This window comes from Argiope bruennichi, chromosome 5 (genome assembly GCF_947563725.1).
Source record: "Argiope bruennichi chromosome 5, qqArgBrue1.1, whole genome shotgun sequence".
In the NCBI taxonomy this organism is placed as follows: Eukaryota; Metazoa; Arthropoda; class Arachnida; order Araneae; family Araneidae; genus Argiope; species Argiope bruennichi.
The window spans coordinates 33,682,180-33,701,892 of NC_079155.1; the positions used below are offsets into that span (position 1 = coordinate 33,682,180).

At 26.8% G+C, this 19,713-nt stretch overlaps 1 protein-coding gene across 1 annotated transcript in view; it reads right to left on the reverse strand.

Annotated features, from left to right (window-relative positions):
- Positions 1-2,734: 2,734 nt before the first annotated feature.
- The window catches only part of LOC129969531 (uncharacterized), a 65,592-nt gene continuing 48,613 nt past the window's right edge, over positions 2,735-19,713 (reverse strand). Inside the window, exons 3-7 of the mRNA XM_056084142.1 lie at positions 16,571-16,643; positions 13,860-13,889; positions 11,214-11,273; positions 6,637-6,696; positions 2,735-5,618 (exon numbers count right to left, since the gene is read on the reverse strand). Of these exons, the coding sequence (XP_055940117.1) occupies positions 3,187-5,618; positions 6,637-6,696; positions 11,214-11,273; positions 13,860-13,889; positions 16,571-16,643 (2,655 nt within the window). The 3' untranslated portion in view covers positions 2,735-3,186. The remainder of the gene's footprint in view (positions 5,619-6,636; positions 6,697-11,213; positions 11,274-13,859; positions 13,890-16,570; positions 16,644-19,713) is intronic.

Genomic DNA, 19,713 nt, shown 5'->3' on the forward strand with positions numbered 1-19,713 from the left:
TGTTATTTCTGATCCCAGATGGTATATATAGCTGAGCAATACCACCTCAATGAAATCAAAGATCTCTAAAAATTCCAAAAACAATAGAGGATTCCTTAAAATCTCAAAAATCGTAAAATTTAGACATTTAAGAATGCGATTGGGAGATGCTTGATCTGTCTTGTACCAAGGACATTCAGCAAAGATCCTCCGTCCGTGTTGAAAGGTGAGGGAATTGATGTATCCACTCAAAAAACGAGAGAGAGCCGTTTGCTGTTTTCTAGAGATATTCAGACGGTGACATCTACCGGGACTCTTACCAAAGTACCAAGGGTAGCAGGAGTGGCTTTAATAAAGTTCAACATTTGAATTTTTTCACAAGTAAAATTAAAAAGCATATTAAGGTTAATAATAAAAATCTATGAAGCGCACATTTATTAGATTTGTATGAATATATACTTCTCAAAAAATCACCAATGAAAAATCCTACACAACTAAAGTACTCATTTGAACAAATCAACATCTATGCTCCACTTCACGCAGATGTTAAAAAAATTCTGTACATTAAAATTTATTTTGAGTTCATCTAGAGATTCAGCTAAAGTTTTTAAAGACGTAACAGATAGACAAGGCAAACAGTTTTGTGTGAGGCAGAGCACCTGCTATTATGAATGGAAAATATCTACCACTTATGCTGAAGAGAACTTCGAAAAACATGTAGCTCATTTGTGCCAATCATGCTGCATAAAGGAATCGTATCCAAATTGTGCACTGTGACAACAATAAGGAAAAATAAACAATGGCAAATATATCTTTGTATTTTGATGTTTCAAGATGTCATAGTTTTGGAAATCTCAATCAAATTGATCTGCATTTTATGTGTTCCATTTTTAATACTTATGCATCAGAAGTATTTTTCTGGCTAAATTGATGATGCTCTACAACCAACTTCCTTTCATATCTTGTACCATTTCCATATAAAGATTAGTAATTGTAAATTTTGCCACTGGGTGGTGTTGTTTGTAAATCCATCTTCATCAGTATGTAAACTACTAAATTGGACAAAAATATCCATTTAGTAAAGAAGCACTGATATCCAAAAGAACTGAATGGTAAAACCCAAGGTTTATTACCACAAGGTAATAATTAGATTTAGGATTGTTTATAATATTACAGTACTGTGCAATTTAATTGGGACAAACACAAAAAGTTTCACCTTTGTTGTTTAATTGGTATACATTTACTTGTATACAGCAGGTAGGTAGGTATAGCAATTTAGTAGCAAATATGTCCTACTGTAGCTTTAATGAAATTCTGTACATGTTTTAACATGGATTCCACTAAATTATAACATACGTTTTTGATGTCATCAAAATAAAACGAAACTTTTATAATATTCTCAATCATAAATGGTTTCTAATTTCCATTCCATTACTCGCACGTTTCTTCCCAATACTCCAGAAATGTTTGATGAGATTTACATCTAGGGAATTACCAGGCCAATCCAAAACTGTTAACACCTTTTCTTGAAAACAATACTTTACCTGCTTGGAATGATGGTTTGGAGCAAGATCTTGTTGAAAGACACCAGCAAACATTTGCATCTGAGGCATATTTTTTCTTCTAGTACTGAAATGTATTTTTTAGAGTTCATCATCACTTCAACTGGTACTAAGCTACCAGATTCTACAGTTGTAAAATGACCCCAAAATATCTGCTTTTGAAGGTGCTTAACTTTTTGATTAAGATGTTATTCCCTGATGGGTTTTCCAGCACTTTGTCTGAACAAATGTTGATTGAATCTCTTGCATAAAAAAATGTTTTGTCACTGAATACAACCTTATTCCAGTCTTGTACAGTCCAGGATTGATATTTTGTGGCCCAATACATACGCTTTCTCTTCATTGCAGATGTTAACAACTGTTTTTTGACTGGTTTCCAACCCATAACACTGCTTCAGTGAGCCTTCGTCATATTGTTGATGAATCAATGTTCACACCAGTAGTTAATAATTCTCACTAAAGATCTGTACTTGTTTTGCAAAGGTGCATTTTACTATTTTTTACAAGAAATTTGTTTGTCTGAGGTTTGTATTGCGTTTGCATCCACATTTACTCTTTCATTATGGAAAAAATGGAGAAATGAAGAAATTTATAAAAAAATGGAGTTTGTCCCAATTAATTTGCACAGTACTGTATTTTAGGAATACAATGATGTTGTAGAATGTTTCATTGACATTCGTACAAATATCACTGCACAATTGCGATTTTTTTCCAATAAATGGAACTGCTCCTTTAAAAAAATTATTGATCTTATTCTAACATATTTTCAAAAAACTAAAGCTGATCCCATATGAAGAAAGATAAAACAGAACTATTGATACTTAAGGGGAAAAAAATTACACATCTTTAAAAAAAGTATAAATCTGAAAAAGTAAAAATAACGGATATAATAATTTTTATTTTCGTTCATTATAAAGTAGACATTGTTAGCATACAAGCAATCAATATGCATACAATTTCTTCAAAGAATACAAAAATTATCAGGAAACAAAATATATTTATCTACAGACAAAAACTGTAATAAACAATCTGAATGTGCTTTCATATATGTTATTTTTATAAATAATTAATATTTCATTAATAATTCATTAAATTAATTCATTATCATTAAATATTTCAAGAAATAGAGCTAAAAAAATCAAAACAAGGTAAAAGGAAGATATGCATTCACAGATATTTAAAAAGGTAAAAATCTATTCAAAAGTATCAAGATTTTAAAAAATAATCATATCCTTTTAAATTTGATAAGCAAAATTAAATTAGAAGTTTGATTACCAAAGTTAGTTCAATTGGATCAACACTTTCAAAGAGATTATGTAGAATAATAAAGGTTTTCAAATTATATACAGCCAACATTTTTTAATGATTGTCAATACAAATGTAAGAAAACTATCTCAACTTAAACACATTGCATTATATAAATCATTATATAAAAAATTGTATTGTATTGAATTCTTTTCATGTATCAAAAGTTCTCTTTGGATTATGAAATTTTTTAGAATAAATTAAAATTCCGAGTCCGAAATGACTTGCGAACAGAAAATGTATAAATTATTTTAAACTAATGATTAATGATCTACAGAATACAAATATCAACATTCTTATTTTCAACCCAACATCAAATATAAGCACCATTATTTATTTATTAGTTCTGTACTAAACAATCCATCAGAAGATTAGGTGCAAATTCTTGACTTTTAGAAATCGGCTTCATTGGTAGTATTTTCTTTGGAAACTGAGGCGTAAAAAATTGCTTGTATGGAATATTAGATACACCTAACAATTCATCTTTAACAGAACATTCTGAACGTATAGATTTTTTTCTGGGAACATGAAGATCATCAAATGAATTATTTTGCGAATTTGCAAGAATATCCCTTTGCTTGCCATATTGCGATTTCTTAAACTCCGTGTCAAAGTTTCGTAAACCTTTTCTATTCAATTTTGTCACAGAAACTGACTTGGGATGACAAATATTTTTAGTTGGATATGTATTAGAAGAAAAAATATTTCTAGGTCTAGAATATTTCTTTAAAATTTGAGGTGTAGAAACAATTTTCTTTGAACATTTGTCACTAATTTCAGCCCCTGGACATTCATTGTGAGTAGACATTTTCCTAGGTCTCAGACAATAATCTATAATTTTAGGTGCGGAAGAGTCCTTATTTGGGACATTTTCTGGATATGCTGGATTACTGCTAGAATTCTTTTTGAATTCCTTTTTACCATAACTCATTTTATGTTTACTTCTGGATACAGGATGGTCTCCAGACTTAACAGTTGCACATTTTTGGCTTAAATGAAGATGTCTTGATTTAATAAAGTCAGCTTCAGAATTGTCCAGCTTCGGACAATTATTTTGACCTTCTGATTCATCAGTTGAAAGCTTTCTAGAAATTTTTTTGCAAGATTTTATATTACTGTGCTTGGTAGCTTCAGTAGCAAATTTATTTTTAGATATGCATGAAAGACGTTCATTATCAGAATTATGCTGTAGAGTCACATCATCTGAACTTGAGCATTGGATATGGGATCTATCAGAATTCATGGCAACAAAAGAATTTTCAAGTAAATTTTTACTACTTGAATTTTGTGCTGAAAGATTCTTTGCAGTACCCGGAAAAACAGAATTGAAATTATTAGCATCAAAGTATTTTAACGGAGATAAATCCCTATTTGGAAAAATATTCCCTCTTCTCAATACAGTGGTGTTGTTAGCTTCTAGTGATTTATTTTTCCAATCACCTATCAAAGACGCATGTCTGTCCTCAGGCAAAAGTTGTTCATCACCAGAATGCGGAAATATGGTTTGGTTAGAAACTGACGCAGAGTTAGTCATACATAAAGTTGTATGAAGATCAGTTTGGTCAATGTTATTAGATGATTTTTTGTTTAAATATGCATCGGAAGACTTATTTTGATGACCCACACTTTCAGCATGACATGTGTTAGTAAATAGTTTTCTTTTAAGTTGAGTCTTTGTTTGAGGTCTGCAAATATCTTTACTAAGCAAAATGTCATTCATTTCAGCAATGGTACAGTTGGAATTTTGAAGATCAGTTTGGCCAATGTTATTAGATGATTTTTTGGTTAAATATGCATCGGAAGATTTATTTTGATGACCCACACTTTCAGCATGACATGTGTCAGTAAACAGTTTTCTTTTAAGTTGAGTCTTTGTTTGAGGTCTGCAAATATCTTTACTAGGCAAAATGTCATTCATTTCAGCAATGGTACAGTTGGAATTATTCTGCAGTTTATCTGCACTACCACTCACTTCAATTTCGTCAACTTGCAAAGCACATCTCCTATAAGAACGGGGCTTCAAAATCGTGCCACCAGCTTTTGGAGGCCTTGGTCGAAGACGTTTCAAAACAGTCAAATGTGTATTATTCTTACAAAGTAATTTCTTACGAGCATATTTCTTTTGTGAAGGTTTCTGAGCATGCTTATCATTTTGATTTACAGGCATACTCTTTTTTATAAAATTGAATTGTGGATTAATAGCAATACTCTGGGAAAGTATGACATCAGATCTTGATTTAAGGGGTTTGAAGTACTTTGCAGGTATATTCCTGTGTAAAACAACAGAGCATTCTTTAATTTTATAAGGAGAACTTGAATTATTATCACCTGTCTTTAGTGTTAAAGACTTACTGGAAAGTTTCACGTTGGAATCATTGCATTTTGTTTCAGAAGATTCCTGGTGAATTTTATGCTCAGAAATAGTATTTTTTATTGTTTGATCTTCGTGTAAAACATCTAGTTTAGGGCTGTACTTAAAATATGGTTCATATAGAGGTAACATGCGAATTTTTGAAAAAGGATTTTTCAAATTTTTTATATGTTTGTCTTGTTTAAAAGTTAAACAATCCAACTTAACATTGTTAGGATACTGTATACTTAATGGGGGATGATGCTGATTAGATTCAAAATTTAAAGGCCAAGTTTTATTTTGACTCTTTTTGGACAATGAACAACTCTCATCTTTAAATGAATCCTTTTTCGTATGATTAGTGCATGTATTAGAAGTTACAAGCAATTCAGATTCTCCTCCATCATTATGTTGAACAAATTCTAGAAAAAGACCAGAATAAATCCATATAAGTAAATAAACAAGGACTAAATAAAAAGTATTTCAAATATATAAGCTACAAGATAGCATACAATTGTGCCTCTATACACTGAACTTGAAAATTCCAAGAAAAACATTCAATATATAAAAATATGATAATACAGAAGACTTTAAAAAATTCAGTTATCAAAGAAGTTTAGCATTAAAAATACACAAATAATGATTTTTCAAAAATGCTGCTAACATATTTTTGAAATTTCATAATTATTTTTCAAATTTTACTTGAATTTTCTGAGGAATCTATTTTTTATTACACTTTCTATTATTTTAATCAGTTGAACACTTTTTTCATACATCTAGGGTCTATGCTTACTACATTAATTCTAAAACTTTACTGAATATAAAAATCTCATTATAAGTTAGTAAAGGAATTCTGAAAATACAAATGAAGAAAAACTTATGATTAACTGGAAAGACTTTCAGCGTTTTCATAAATAACTTCCACCCTTATTAGAATCTCACTTGCAGTTATTTTTTCTCCTTATTTAGTTTGTATTACTTCTTATGAACAAAATGAATGTTTACTTTTTGAATTAGTACAAAGTATTCTTTATGTAAAAATTTTTGTTTGATATTCTGTAATTTTGTTCAATATACAGAAACATTTTCCTACTGAAAAACTAAGATTCTTAAAAAAAGTCTGAAGGAGATCTACTATACATCCATTTATTAATGGAATAAATTACTTAACACAATTAATAAATTTTTGAAAAAATAATAATTTCTAACATAAAATACTTAACATAATCCATATCATATACAAATCATATATCATATAAAACACTGGAATCTCAATTTATAGCTAAAGTATAAAAGTTGAAAATGAAAAATTAATAATGAATTTAAGTGATTTATTATAAATCTTCAACTTGATATAAACAACATAAATGCAAACAAAGGAGTAACACAACTACAAATTTATGTAAATGTACAAACATATTTAGAATACAAAGCACTTACTTTCAGTACATGCTTCATCAGGTTCAATATACTTTCTAATTTGCTTCAAATATGTTTTGCCTATTGATTAATAAGAAATTAATTTAATACCTAATTAATATAACATCGAAGCTGTAATAAAAAATTACAGAAAATATTCTAATAAGAGATAATCATTTTTCCTAAAATAGAGCAATATATAAATGAGATTTAAAACTATAAAAACATAATACAATTGTTGATAATAAAATTTTTAAATAACATTCAGAAATTTAACTGCTAATTTCAGACTTCAGAAATTGTATTTTATTTTTTAAAAAATTTAAGTGCCTTAAATTTAATTTTAAGTCGAAGACTAATATTTTTTTTAAGTATTTCCAAAAATATATAAACAAGAGTAATAATAACTTTTAATAACAAAGAGTAGGTATTCAGGCAGGTATATAGAAAGCATTTAAAATTCCATAACTTAAATTTTTTCAAACAAATTGAACTGTTAATTGTTATACAGAAAGGGTGTCAAATTCATAATACAAAAAGAATGTCTATAAAGTTCAGTAAATACAACAGTATGTAACCAAATATTTAGTAAAAATTTGGTAGCTAAAGCAACAGTTCTTTAAAATCAACAATGAATCTCTACTAGGGTAGATCAATTACAAAATGATTATACATGCTTGCCCTATTATACCAAGGTTCTGTATATTACATAAGATATACCAAGGTTAAAATTTAGTAAAGCTGAAATACTTGAATTTTTCATATATTTACGTGAAAACACCCAAAGAATTTTGACACATCTACTCTGAAATCAGGAATGCACAAGACTGATCATCTGACCATTCAATCAAAATTTTCACCCACTGCAGCTGATTAGCTGCCCACCCTTACTACTTCCAGCAAACTCAGAATTTTCATTGGACACACTTATATTTTTTCTGCTATCCATCAAATATGTAGAATCCAAACTTTTCTAATAATCAAAATCAATTGAATTAAGGTTTAAGCTACTACATTCACAATACTCAACATTTCTTATCTTGCAAACATTAAAAAAATTGATATGTAAAGTCATTTCCCAGTTTGAAAGCACTTATGGATACAACAATTATTTTAACTAATGAAATAAAAAATAAATGCAACAACTTCTATCGTACTCGAGAATTAGTGATATTCACTTTGGATCAGTTTTGAAATTTATCACTGCAGATAAGATATTCTTCAAAACAGGAAAGGTGGTAGTAAGGAAAAGATGTCAATGGTCAAAAATTAAACCATTTTAGCATTTTCAAAATAAATTTACACTTCTAAAAATATTGGAGCATTACTATTATTATATAAATTTAGTCAATATTCTTTTCAGTCAGCCATCCTGGGGCAATATGAAGGATGGAATACAACTAAGAGTATCAATTAGCATTTGGAAGCATTGTATTTTATAAGTGGTTCTCTCATTTCAATTAAATCTTGGTCTCAAAAAATTATTCTTTGGTATATTTATAAAAAGAAATACAACAGGTTGAGATCAAGTGAATGTGGTGAAAATCAATGTTACCATTTTACTTTAACCTTTTGAGTGTGCTCAGAAATTGAATATAGAATTTCTATAGTGTTACTATAGAAATTGAAAGAAATGTTTCATTAAAATAACAAAGACCAGTAATGTTTTGTTAAAGCAATAAAATTTTTTGAAGCAGAAAAAGTCAAACTGAGAACAAACAAATAGTTTTCAAAATATTTCATGACTATTTTTCTGATTAGAAACTAGGTCGTCAAAGCAACAATTAATAATAAGGGCAGAAATATAGAGAAAAATAATTTTTGCTTTAATTATTGAATATAATGAATATCTCCAAATACTCATTATAAAATCAAAATATTTCATCTTATGTTTCAAAAATTGTTAGGAATAAATAAGATATGATTCTTTTGAGATTTAGGAAGCAGTATTATTTTTTTTTTCTGGATTTAAGAACAATGATAAATCAGATAAATAAAACTGGACATAAGGAGCATAAAGTAACTTATCTAAAAGAAAGCATTAAATAAATTTAATCCTTCGAGTATTTTTAAAAATGTTAATGCCAAATCAGCTGTTTTAATCCTTTGTGATGCACTACCCTTAGAATTTTAAACTTAAAAAAAATAATAATAAAAATGCAGGTAACTTATCTAGATCTAAAGGTACTTATCTAGATCTAAATCGATTGGACTTGAATAATAATAATAACACTTTATATGTGTGTAGCTGATTTAGCATGACCCAATGTAATACAAGATTCGCTATTTGAGGTCAATGCTTGAAGCATTTTTGGTGCTTTGAAAAAACTTGATTATATCAATCTTTCCTCTTAAAACTAAAAATTATCAGCCTGAGTAAGCCAGCTTACAACCAACCCTGACTGAAAATAAATTGCAGTTCAAAAGGTTAAGCAACTATTGCCTAATAAATATTTTAATAATCTAACAAACTGTAAAGAATATTTTGCTATTAAAAATTAGATTTTTTTTTTTTTTTTTCCCACAACTGAGAAAAATCTCCATTTGTATTTCTCAGTTTGAGTTATGAAATTTTAGTCTATAATTTAAATTATTTATCATGCATACAGTTTTGAAAAATAATGAAATTATATTGCTGTTTTGCTTAAATTAAACCAATTTTAAGTTAGTAAAAAAGAAAATATTAATAATAATAATCAAAAATAATTTTCTTACTTCTAATAATTAATATACATATTTAACAATAATAGTTCCTAGAAATGAAATAAAAGTGAAAATAATGCAAGATATTGATCAACTGTTTGTCAAGGAAAACATTTCTTCTTCACTGGAAAAAAAAAAAAAAAAGGAAAACATATGCAGGGTTCCCACTCTTAAAAACTTAAGGTATCTTTAAAAGTTTTTAAAAGCTAATTTCACTATATTTAAGATAGCTATTATGACTGTCATTAATAATTAATTTAACAAACTTGTAACAAAAGCAGATGGGCACAATATTTCTAACTAAAATACTGTAATTGTTCGAGTTAGAATTAAATTATAAAGAAAAATATACAGATTGAAAATTTATTGATTATGAATATTTCAAAAGAATGAATATTATTCAAGTCTTCATTACGCTAGTACACTTCATAATAACATGAAAAGGATAAAGAATCACTATTTTGTTTTAAGGGGTCAATTTTTTTATATGTTTGTATAAACACAAAATGTACCAGGTACATAAAAAAAAAAAAAATATTACATAGGGTGAGGTGTACATTTTTAAAAACATTTTAAACATTGTATTTAATTTTTCTTATTACTTTCTAATTCTGATTTTTTTTTCCACCTCTTATGCTGAGCAGCAAAGCTGGTCGATTCATAGATATATTTTATATCATTTGCCAACTCTGATAATTTTTCATATATATATATATATTCCCTTCAATTTTTCAAGTGCACCTTGTAAGTATATTTTCTTATTTTATAGTTCATTTAAATCATCACAAAAAAATTCCCTTTTTCCATTGAATTTCTTTCTTTTTCTTTTGATTTTCAAGATAAACCAAATATTTTGTCTTCCTCTGGCACAGGCTATCTTAATTCCCCTGTGATTTTAAGGTGAATTTTCAAAATATCTCAATTAAACAATTTTATTTCATAGAACTATAAAAGAATGTTCTTTAAAATTTTTTAAAATTTATATTTTTTATTATAAGAAAAGAGAACCCTTTTAGATCAACTTGACTATGTTAAATTATTAAAAGATCTCGATTATTTCCCATAATTTACTAAGGTTTTTACCTGTTCATAACTAGCTATACAAAAAAACAAAAAAAACCCTGTCAGGTTTGGAGTCATACACAATTATATTTGCAGATGTGATTCTAGATCATATTCTCTGAAATTTTAAAAAATTCGGTACTGTATGGAACTTGGAAACTAATTTTCAGCAACATGACCGGCCCCCTTAAATTCTCTTTTAGAAAATAAGCATTTATTTTAATACTGACTTCATTATCACCTTCAAGCATTCATTCCGGAACTAGCATACATTCCCCTCCTCCTAACTTCATTACTAGATTATTTCATTATTTTTTGAAGCTGCAAACTTTATGAAGGTTACAATCTGCCTCGGGATTCTCACTTTTAGACTGCAACTTTTCACTTGCATAAATTTTTGTGCTGGAAGTTTAAGCAAAGAAAAAAAATTAAGATTTCAGAATAAGAAAAGGGTTTTTTTTAGAGACCTTGGAAACAAAAAGTTTGTCGCTTATCGAGACAAAGATTTTGATATTAGATCTTTTTATGACTCATGGGAACCCTGATATAAGATAATTAAAAATTTTCTACTCTAATAAATAATTTTGTTACTAAATTAGCTTGCATCTGTCATTCAAAAAGGAATTGAAGCTTAATTTTTATTTATCTAGAAAAAATCAAAATTTGATAACCAATTTTTCAGTTTTTTTTTTTTTTTTACTTTTATCTTGCAAGATTATTATTAGTTTTTAGAACTGAGTCAAGAAGAGTTTTTATGATAAACAGATAGAATATATACAAAATATCAAAATAAATATAAATGGATTTTTAAAACAAAAAAAATAATTAATTACTTTCAAAACTGATGGAATATGAATTCATCTCTCCAAATTTTATCACTTTGGTTTTTACACCTATAATAAAATTTATGGTAAAAAGCAAGGATCAAATATATGGTATAAAAATAATTTATTTGAAAATTCTAATCAAAGATCATTCTATAATTTGTATATAATTCTTTTCTCAGTATAAATAAAATACTTTATTAAAATTTTGAAAACTAAAATTTATTTTATAATGTTTGTAGGAGTGGTAGAGAAAATAAAAACCAGCTAATAATGATAGAATTATGTAAATTTTAAAAATGATTAGCTATAATTGCCAAATTACTCTGTCATCTTAAATAGGAAAATTTCTGGTAAAAATATTAATAAACCAAAGATATTGACTAAAAATATGTTACAGTAAGTAATATTTAAAAGTCAATTCTTAGGAAACTGAGACTTTTTTTTTAAAAAATTATTTTCGAATAAAATATAACAAATTTAATTCCTATAAAATGAATATTTTACTTAAATCGTTATTCTAAATATTTAACTCATTAATGATATATCTATTCTGTAATTAAAAATAAAAATATTTAATTCTCTATGTAACTTTCATGAAAAATGACGTAAATTGATTGAGAGTGATAGAGCTACTTGATGCAGCAAGTGATTTAAGAAGCAAATTATTAAATAAATAATGATGAAGTGCATTTTCTTTATCATTGCTTTTTCACTGCAATTCATAATCAAACAATAATTTCTTAAGTTTTCAATTAAATATTTTTTGAAAAATTTATTCAAACTCCAAAAACATTATGTTTAGTTATATTTTGAATGAAAAATAAAAATAATAATTTATAAATGCGTAGAATTTTCTGAACTGTCAGATTGGTAAGTTTTAAAACTTAATTTATGCAAAATAAATATTTTTAGGAAAAAAAAAGTTAATAGTTTTTTTTATGGCCTCCAGGTTTAGTTGGTATCTTCAGATTAAGTCAAGTTCACCAAGTTCCATTATAATTACACTTAAGATGCCAAGAATTTGCCAAGCTCCATGGCACATAAGATACCATGATAATTGTATTTTTTGCCTTTTTGGAGAACTATGCCAAGATTGCCAATTGTAAGATGTCAAGATTTCGTCAAGATATTTGAAAATTATTTGAATTTTTTGTATATTTATTGTGGAGGCTGTGAGAATAAAAAAGTGTTTAAAAGTATCATCTTGGTTCAGAATAAAATTAATAAATATTATAATTTACAAAATTTGTCAGCTACAAAATTGAAATATATCATTTAGAAACTTTCAAATTACATAAATTGCAAGTTATTTAAATATTCATACATTTTTTTAAAACATTTGTTTGCAAAATATTTTACTGAAATAAATAAATAAATATTTTGATGATTTTGTCCAAGCTAAAACTCAATCATTAACTATTTTAATCGCTGTCTATTTAATCTATTAAAAAAGTCACAGAAAGAATTTTATCTACAAGAATGCTAATTATTTTTTTTAATCAACTTGAAAATATAAGCAGCAAAATGAAAAATAAATAAACAATTACATTTACTATTATCATTTTCAATAATAACTTGACAACTGCACAAAACTGAATTGATTCGTTTGGAATAATATATTTGATTTCATTTAAATAGTATGAGTAAAATTGTTAGCAATATTTCCTAAAATTAATCAATTATTTGTAGGGATTTTTTTTTAAGTAATAATTTTACAGTAAGTATTTATTATACTATTTGAACATTTCAAATAATTTTTGTTTCAAAATGAAATTAATCTCAGAATTAAAAATCAGAAAACTAACTTATATTTCTTTATACTGTGCAGTTCTACTATGGAAATTCATTGTAAGTTTGTGAAACAAAAGGGTGACATTAATAATACAAAGAAACATAAATGAATATTATTATGTAAGAAGTATGAGTTCCTGAATAAAAATTCCTATAATTTGAAGATTGTATTTTGCAGATACTTGTTTGCAAAACAAGAAATGAAATACTTTTTTTGCAAAACTTAATCAATATTTTTTTTAAATTTTCACATAAGAAAATCAATTTCATTAATTTAATATCTTGTGTTTCAACAAAAAAATATTAATTGGAGATATCTAAGGATTCAGGTTATTGTCTAATTTCAATGTCTATTAAAAAAAAAAAAGATTTGGCTAATATATACACAAGAAAATTGCAAATATTTGTTGTTTTTACATGTCTTTTATTATTTTAAGAGTTGAAACTTATTTTATGTAAACTTCTGTAAATAAGAAAGAGAAAGCGAGATATGTCTCACAAAGTTATTTATTCTGAGTTAATCAAAGTTATTCTGAGAACTATTTATCATTTTAAGTTTGTAACTTTTCAGTAATTTTTTATGAAACAATTAGCACATCTTTTTTTCAAGTGTGAAACATAATACAAATATTAATTATAAAATGTAATGACGAAAACATTATTTTAAATTTCAGATTATCGGCAGTTATGTCCTATTTATGCACTTTAAAAATTTAAGATATAGTTACACATCTAAAATAAATTTATTTAGCAAATTTGATTTTGCAGCCATTTATATTTCAAATAAATCCTTTTATTTGTCAAACTGCAGAATCAAAAATATGAATTTAAAAAAATGAAAAACAAAGAAATAATATTTACGTTTTTGCAACCGTTTCCTTCCTAATTTACCTGTAAAAACATAATTACAGATATAAGAAACAAATAAATGAAAAATAATTGTTCAAAATCAAATAGAAAAAGTAAGACTAAACCACCTAACATAATTAAGAGATAGTTATAGTGGCGACTAAATTTTTATTATATGCAAGCTGCCTTCTCTACTTAGGAGTGAATAGTTAATTTTTACACCATTAAAAATAGGTACGAAGCAATTGGAAAAATATTTTAAGTGATGTAAACAATTATATTTTATGTCTCAATCAATAAATGCTTATCTAAAAAAATTATAAAATTTAAATTTTCAGTTTCCTGGTTCTAATTGCCATATTTAACAACATTTTGAACAGAAAAAGAAATCCACTCTCTTACAACGAAAACTGTACAACTTTTGAAGCTTTGAATTTCATTATTTTAGATTGTCTTGAGGAAATGTAGTTCACTGATCAAATGACCTTACTCGAGGCACTAACTGGAAAAGTTTAAAATAGTCACATACAAAGCTTCATAACTATGACAGTCTTGATAGTAGAAAGATGGAACTTTTCTGTCAGTAATATTAAGTGTCAAACATATTTTATTAAATATGACAGAAGGGCAGAATATGACAGAATTATTAAATATGACAGAATACAGTAAAAAATATTTAATTTTGTAATTTTTTCAATAGTAAATTTACTGACTTATAATAAATTATAATTGTCTATGTCATTTAAAGACTTTTACAAACTGAATTATATGTCTAATACTCCTTAAAAATTAGCTCTGAAGCCACATAGACACCTTATGTAAGTAATGTATAAAAATTACATTGATAGATGAGGAGATGAAGAAAGTCTCATTTCAAATTGGCAGTATAAATATTGCCAGAAATATCTAATATATTTCAAGACCATTTATAAAAAGAGCCAACATAATAAATATTCCTACATACTATCTGACCAACCTTTCTAGACATACAAAATCAAACAATCAGTTTCCTTCTTTACTAGAAGAGTGATTTTAACTAAATATTTAAACAATAAAATTGATATTTTAGTTTTCATAGCTAAAAATATAGAAAACGGCTTTAAATTTCCAAAACAATACATAATTGAACTTTGCAGTAATATTTCAACATTTTTAAAACTTTGATTATTTATTTATTTGAAAATCAGAATTTAATGCACTTAGCAGTATTGTGTAACCACTAGAAATCTTCCCCCTTCCAATATGAGCATTAAATTTAAAGCTGAAAATATTAGAATTTCAATACGATTTTGAGACATAAATAAGTAGATATAGACATAGTTAAATTAATCTGAGATATTGTAATTTACATTTTTAGACAAAAAGCCCCATAATTTTTACTGATTTCTTTTAAAATTTATTTTAAATACTAACAGAAAAGAATTTCTTCTCATATTCTCCCAAACATTTTCTACTTGGAAATAAACATTTGAAATACGCTTGTAATATCTTGATCAAGACCGATCAAATAATAGAGTAGCATAACAAACAATAATAGAGCTACTAAAAAACAGGAGTAACTTTTCTGCACACCAAAGTCTCTCTGAATTCTAATTCGAAGCCTGTCTGTATTTTCTCTGAAAAAAATATGGCATTTTATTTTCATCAGACAACTGCCTCATTGAGCTCCCTATCATCCAATAGCTGCTAATGAACCATCTTAGTGGTCGACTGCCTCTTGAACACATGACAATTATAATCAATTCACAGCTAACACCAGCTGAAGTACATCTGGGCTTGACACTTAATGACAACGGTTGTTGGTGATTGATCGATTTTTGACGACTTGAGAAGTCTCTTCATAAGGGGAAAAAATTTTTATCATATGAATGCTTCAATGTCCTTTCCATTGAAGACATGATGGATCTATTAGAAACTAGAGGGCATGAATTTGTTTCCCCACACCTATATATAGTAAAAATTGACCAAACACAATGACTCTCCTAGTGAAAAGGATCCACATGTGATGGTCCATATGCCCTTAACTATATGTAAGAAAATGGGAGACTTAACATCTCAATGGCAAAAGAAATTAAAAATTTTTTTATCATATTATATACAATCACAGTAGAAAATCTTTCATAAAAGGTGACAAAAAAAAAGATATTTCAAGCAAAAAGAAAGCCAGCAAGATCAAATTTTTACTTCCTTGTTTGAAGATCAATATGTTAGCTCAATATATATATATATGTAATGAATTTCGAATCCATTCGGATAAATATTATGTAACATATTTTAGTTGAAGCAAATAACAGGTTTGACGCAGTGAAAGGATTTGGTATTTTTATTTTCGTTTTAATATCTATTTCAAGAAGGCATAATTATTAACAAGAAGGCGCAGCACGGCACAAACACAGAAGTAAGCAAGGGGCAAAAAAGGGACAAACAGATGATCACTAGCCTTATATCACATAGGATTTCCGGCCATGTGCCGCTGGAATGACCTTTGACAAGGGCAAAAGTATCACTTTCATTTGATACGTAGTAATGATGGCGCATTATTTTTATAAAGAGATTAATTAAACCGAAAGTGAAATTGGATCACGAAATAAGAGAATATGTTAGAATGAAGTTACGATGGGCTTTAAATTAAGATAAAATCTTGGAAATTAATTAAATTGAAATTAGAATTAAAATATCATTACACACACACACAGAGACTTGTTGAATAATGGATAAGTTACCTTTCTTCTTAATAACCCTAAAAGTTCTGAAATCAATCAACTCATCATCACTGTCACCTTCAGTTAGTGTATACTGAAAAAGAATGAAGATATAAAATCTTATGTATTATAATTGAATTATTTTGTTAATTTAAATATTCTTAACAGATTATAATTGAAAGCTTATTTTTTAAAATTCCTGCTTTGACTTATTTTTTAAAGATATATACATATATATATAATATAAATCAGATTATAATTAATTAGCCAACATAAAAACAAAAATTTTTATTTAATAAAATTCTTCTCTCTTAACTCATCCCGGGATTACTTTTTAAATGAGTTTGTACTTTTAGATTCATAGAAAAAAAACTGTTCAAAACTTATATTGCAAACTAAAATTATAATTAGCCATTTATAGAATGAAAGTGAGATTAATTAAATATGTATTGGCTTTGCATGAAAATAAGAAAAACTATTCTTTGCATAACAATTTTCAAATCTTTACAACCAGTTTTGATAAAATCTTTTACAAACTGCGAGGCAAATTTCAGTAAGAATAGTAGCCTTAGGCTAAGAAACCTGTGATTTATAGAAGAAATTACTCTACTTAACACAACTAGAATTATAAAACTACATCTGGCAATAATGTTAATTAAGATTTTACCATTAGACCATTACATAATTTTGAACTGAAGTCAATTATAAGAATAACATTCAATCCTTTACCATATCAACAGGAAGGCATTAGAGCCCCAACCCCAGGTTTACATTTACAAGCCACACATATACAATAAATTGTTAGTGGAATCAGGCTAAAAAATCATCAAGAAATTTGAATCAATCAGATTGCAAATTCATTTTACCTTTAAGTCTGCTAAGTATAATAATCATTCACCTTATTTGCGTGAGTCTGGTGTAGCTGATGCAATCAGAATATATGATGTCAAGCACTTGTGAAAACTGAGATGAACAAGGCGATTGTGAACTACAGTGATGTAAGTAAATAAACAAAAATGGCTGTCCACTTCTGAGTGTTTTCTGCTTACGATATAACAATATCATATGATGTTATTGAATAATGTTAAACTAAAAACAATTCAGTGACCTACATATTGAGCCTAACAAAGGTTCTTAAACTTGGGAATGTAAGCTCTTGTAATTTTCTGTTTTATAAAAACATAGTGATAAACATAACGTGCCTTTGTTGGAAGAAACGATTCTGTTGGATGAAATGTGAATGAACTTGCAGATACTAATGCTAATTTGTAGTGAAACAGCAGTCTCAGCAAAAACAATTTTTTTTTTTTTTTTTTTTTAGTATCTATAAATATTGATTTTATTTAGAGAGCAATTTTGTTCTCTAGAGTATTGAAAGAGATAAAGAATAATACTTCAATTTTATTTGAGTTAAGAAGTTTACATTTATAGCAATTTTGCTTGAGTATTTGACAATAACAATAATAGTAAAATTAAAAATGCCAAGTTGAGATTCATTGCTGATGAAATAGGATTAATAATGTCAAAGTTTTTTTAACTGTTAATTTAAAGCATTTAATACAAGAGAGTGTTTGTTTTAATAATGTTGCCAAGTTAATGTTATTCACCGAATATGAGAGAAGAACCAAAAATGAATTAAAGAGGATCTAATTCAGGCAATTAACCCTCTGGGTACATTTGAAATACCAGAATGTTCCCTATTTGCTTGAATTTATGTTTCATTTTTTTTATTTTGTTTTGTTTTGTAATTCTAATTAGTTTAAGTGAAATGAATGAATGGATTAATTAAATGAATGAATGAATTAAATAAATGAATTAATTCTTGTGTAAAATATTCATGCTCAAAAAAATTAAATGCGCTTCAAATATAAAATCTGTTTCAAATAAATGTGTAGTCAAAGGGTTAAGCAGAATTAACTGCTAACAGAAATAATGATAATTTTTTTCAGCACAAAGGGAAAACCTGAACTTAAGTAGTAATGGACATTTTAATAAAAAATTTAAAATATTAATAATCAAAATACTAAGTAAATTTAAAGAATAAGAATTTCATTCAACAAGGCATTTAGTAATAATAAATTAAATGCCAGATTCTATTAAAATCATTAGAAGGAAGTTTCCTATATTACAACTGATATTATCTAGAAAGAGCCAAACAATTATGAACAAAATTTAAATCAATATTTTAAGGGAATTAATTAAATTCCCCATGTATGTTTAGAGAATTTTAGAAATGCACATAGAAAAAAAAATCAACTGAATTTGTAATTAGTTAAATCAAGCCTGGATCAATATTTAAAATTGAGAGGAATATAAGCTTTTGAAATGATCAAACATTTGACATTTCTGATTAATTGTTTTAAACATTAGATGCAGAAATACTTATTTACATTAACGTTAGAAAAATTAATAATTGGTCTTGACTTATTGAAATGAATGAAGAAAGTGACGTATATTTAACTTCAAGAAACAAGTTTGTAAATGATATTAGGAAAGAGCAGAAAATGAGTACTATATATCAAAATATTAAAATTTGATACAAAAAAAATAAAAGATGAAAAAAATTAATGAGAAAAAATAAAAATGTGATACATCAAAAGACTGAAAAACATTCCTCATATGTTTATCATTAATTAAGGGTAAATAGAAAAAAACTATTTAAAAAAAATATGCTTACATATTCATCAATGAACTGCAGTGTTAAAAAATTTACATGTAGAAATTGGAACTTGTATATTAATTTCATGTCAACAACTAAAAGCCAAAAAAAGATTGCCAAAGTTCAGTGCAATCAGGAATTAATTTCCAAGAATTTGACAAAAATATGTTAGCCTATTGATTATGTTTGCCAAATGGCAAACAATAAATACATAAGCACTAGAAATTAAATATGCACCAAACTGTATAAAAAATTAATTCATTACCAGAAAGAAAAGCAAAATAATTTGACTCAAAATGAAATAAAAATTTATATTATAAATTGAAAATTCTTCTGAAACTGAGGGAAGAAATGCTGAATATAAATTTTCTTTTTTGTCTCCATCCTATTAGAGTTAGCCTTCAGTCATTGCAAGTACATCAAAAGTCAAAAATGTTTTATTCAGTATTGTGTGAATTCTGGTAGAAAATAACTACGGTAAATGAAAGCTTCCTTACTGTCAATA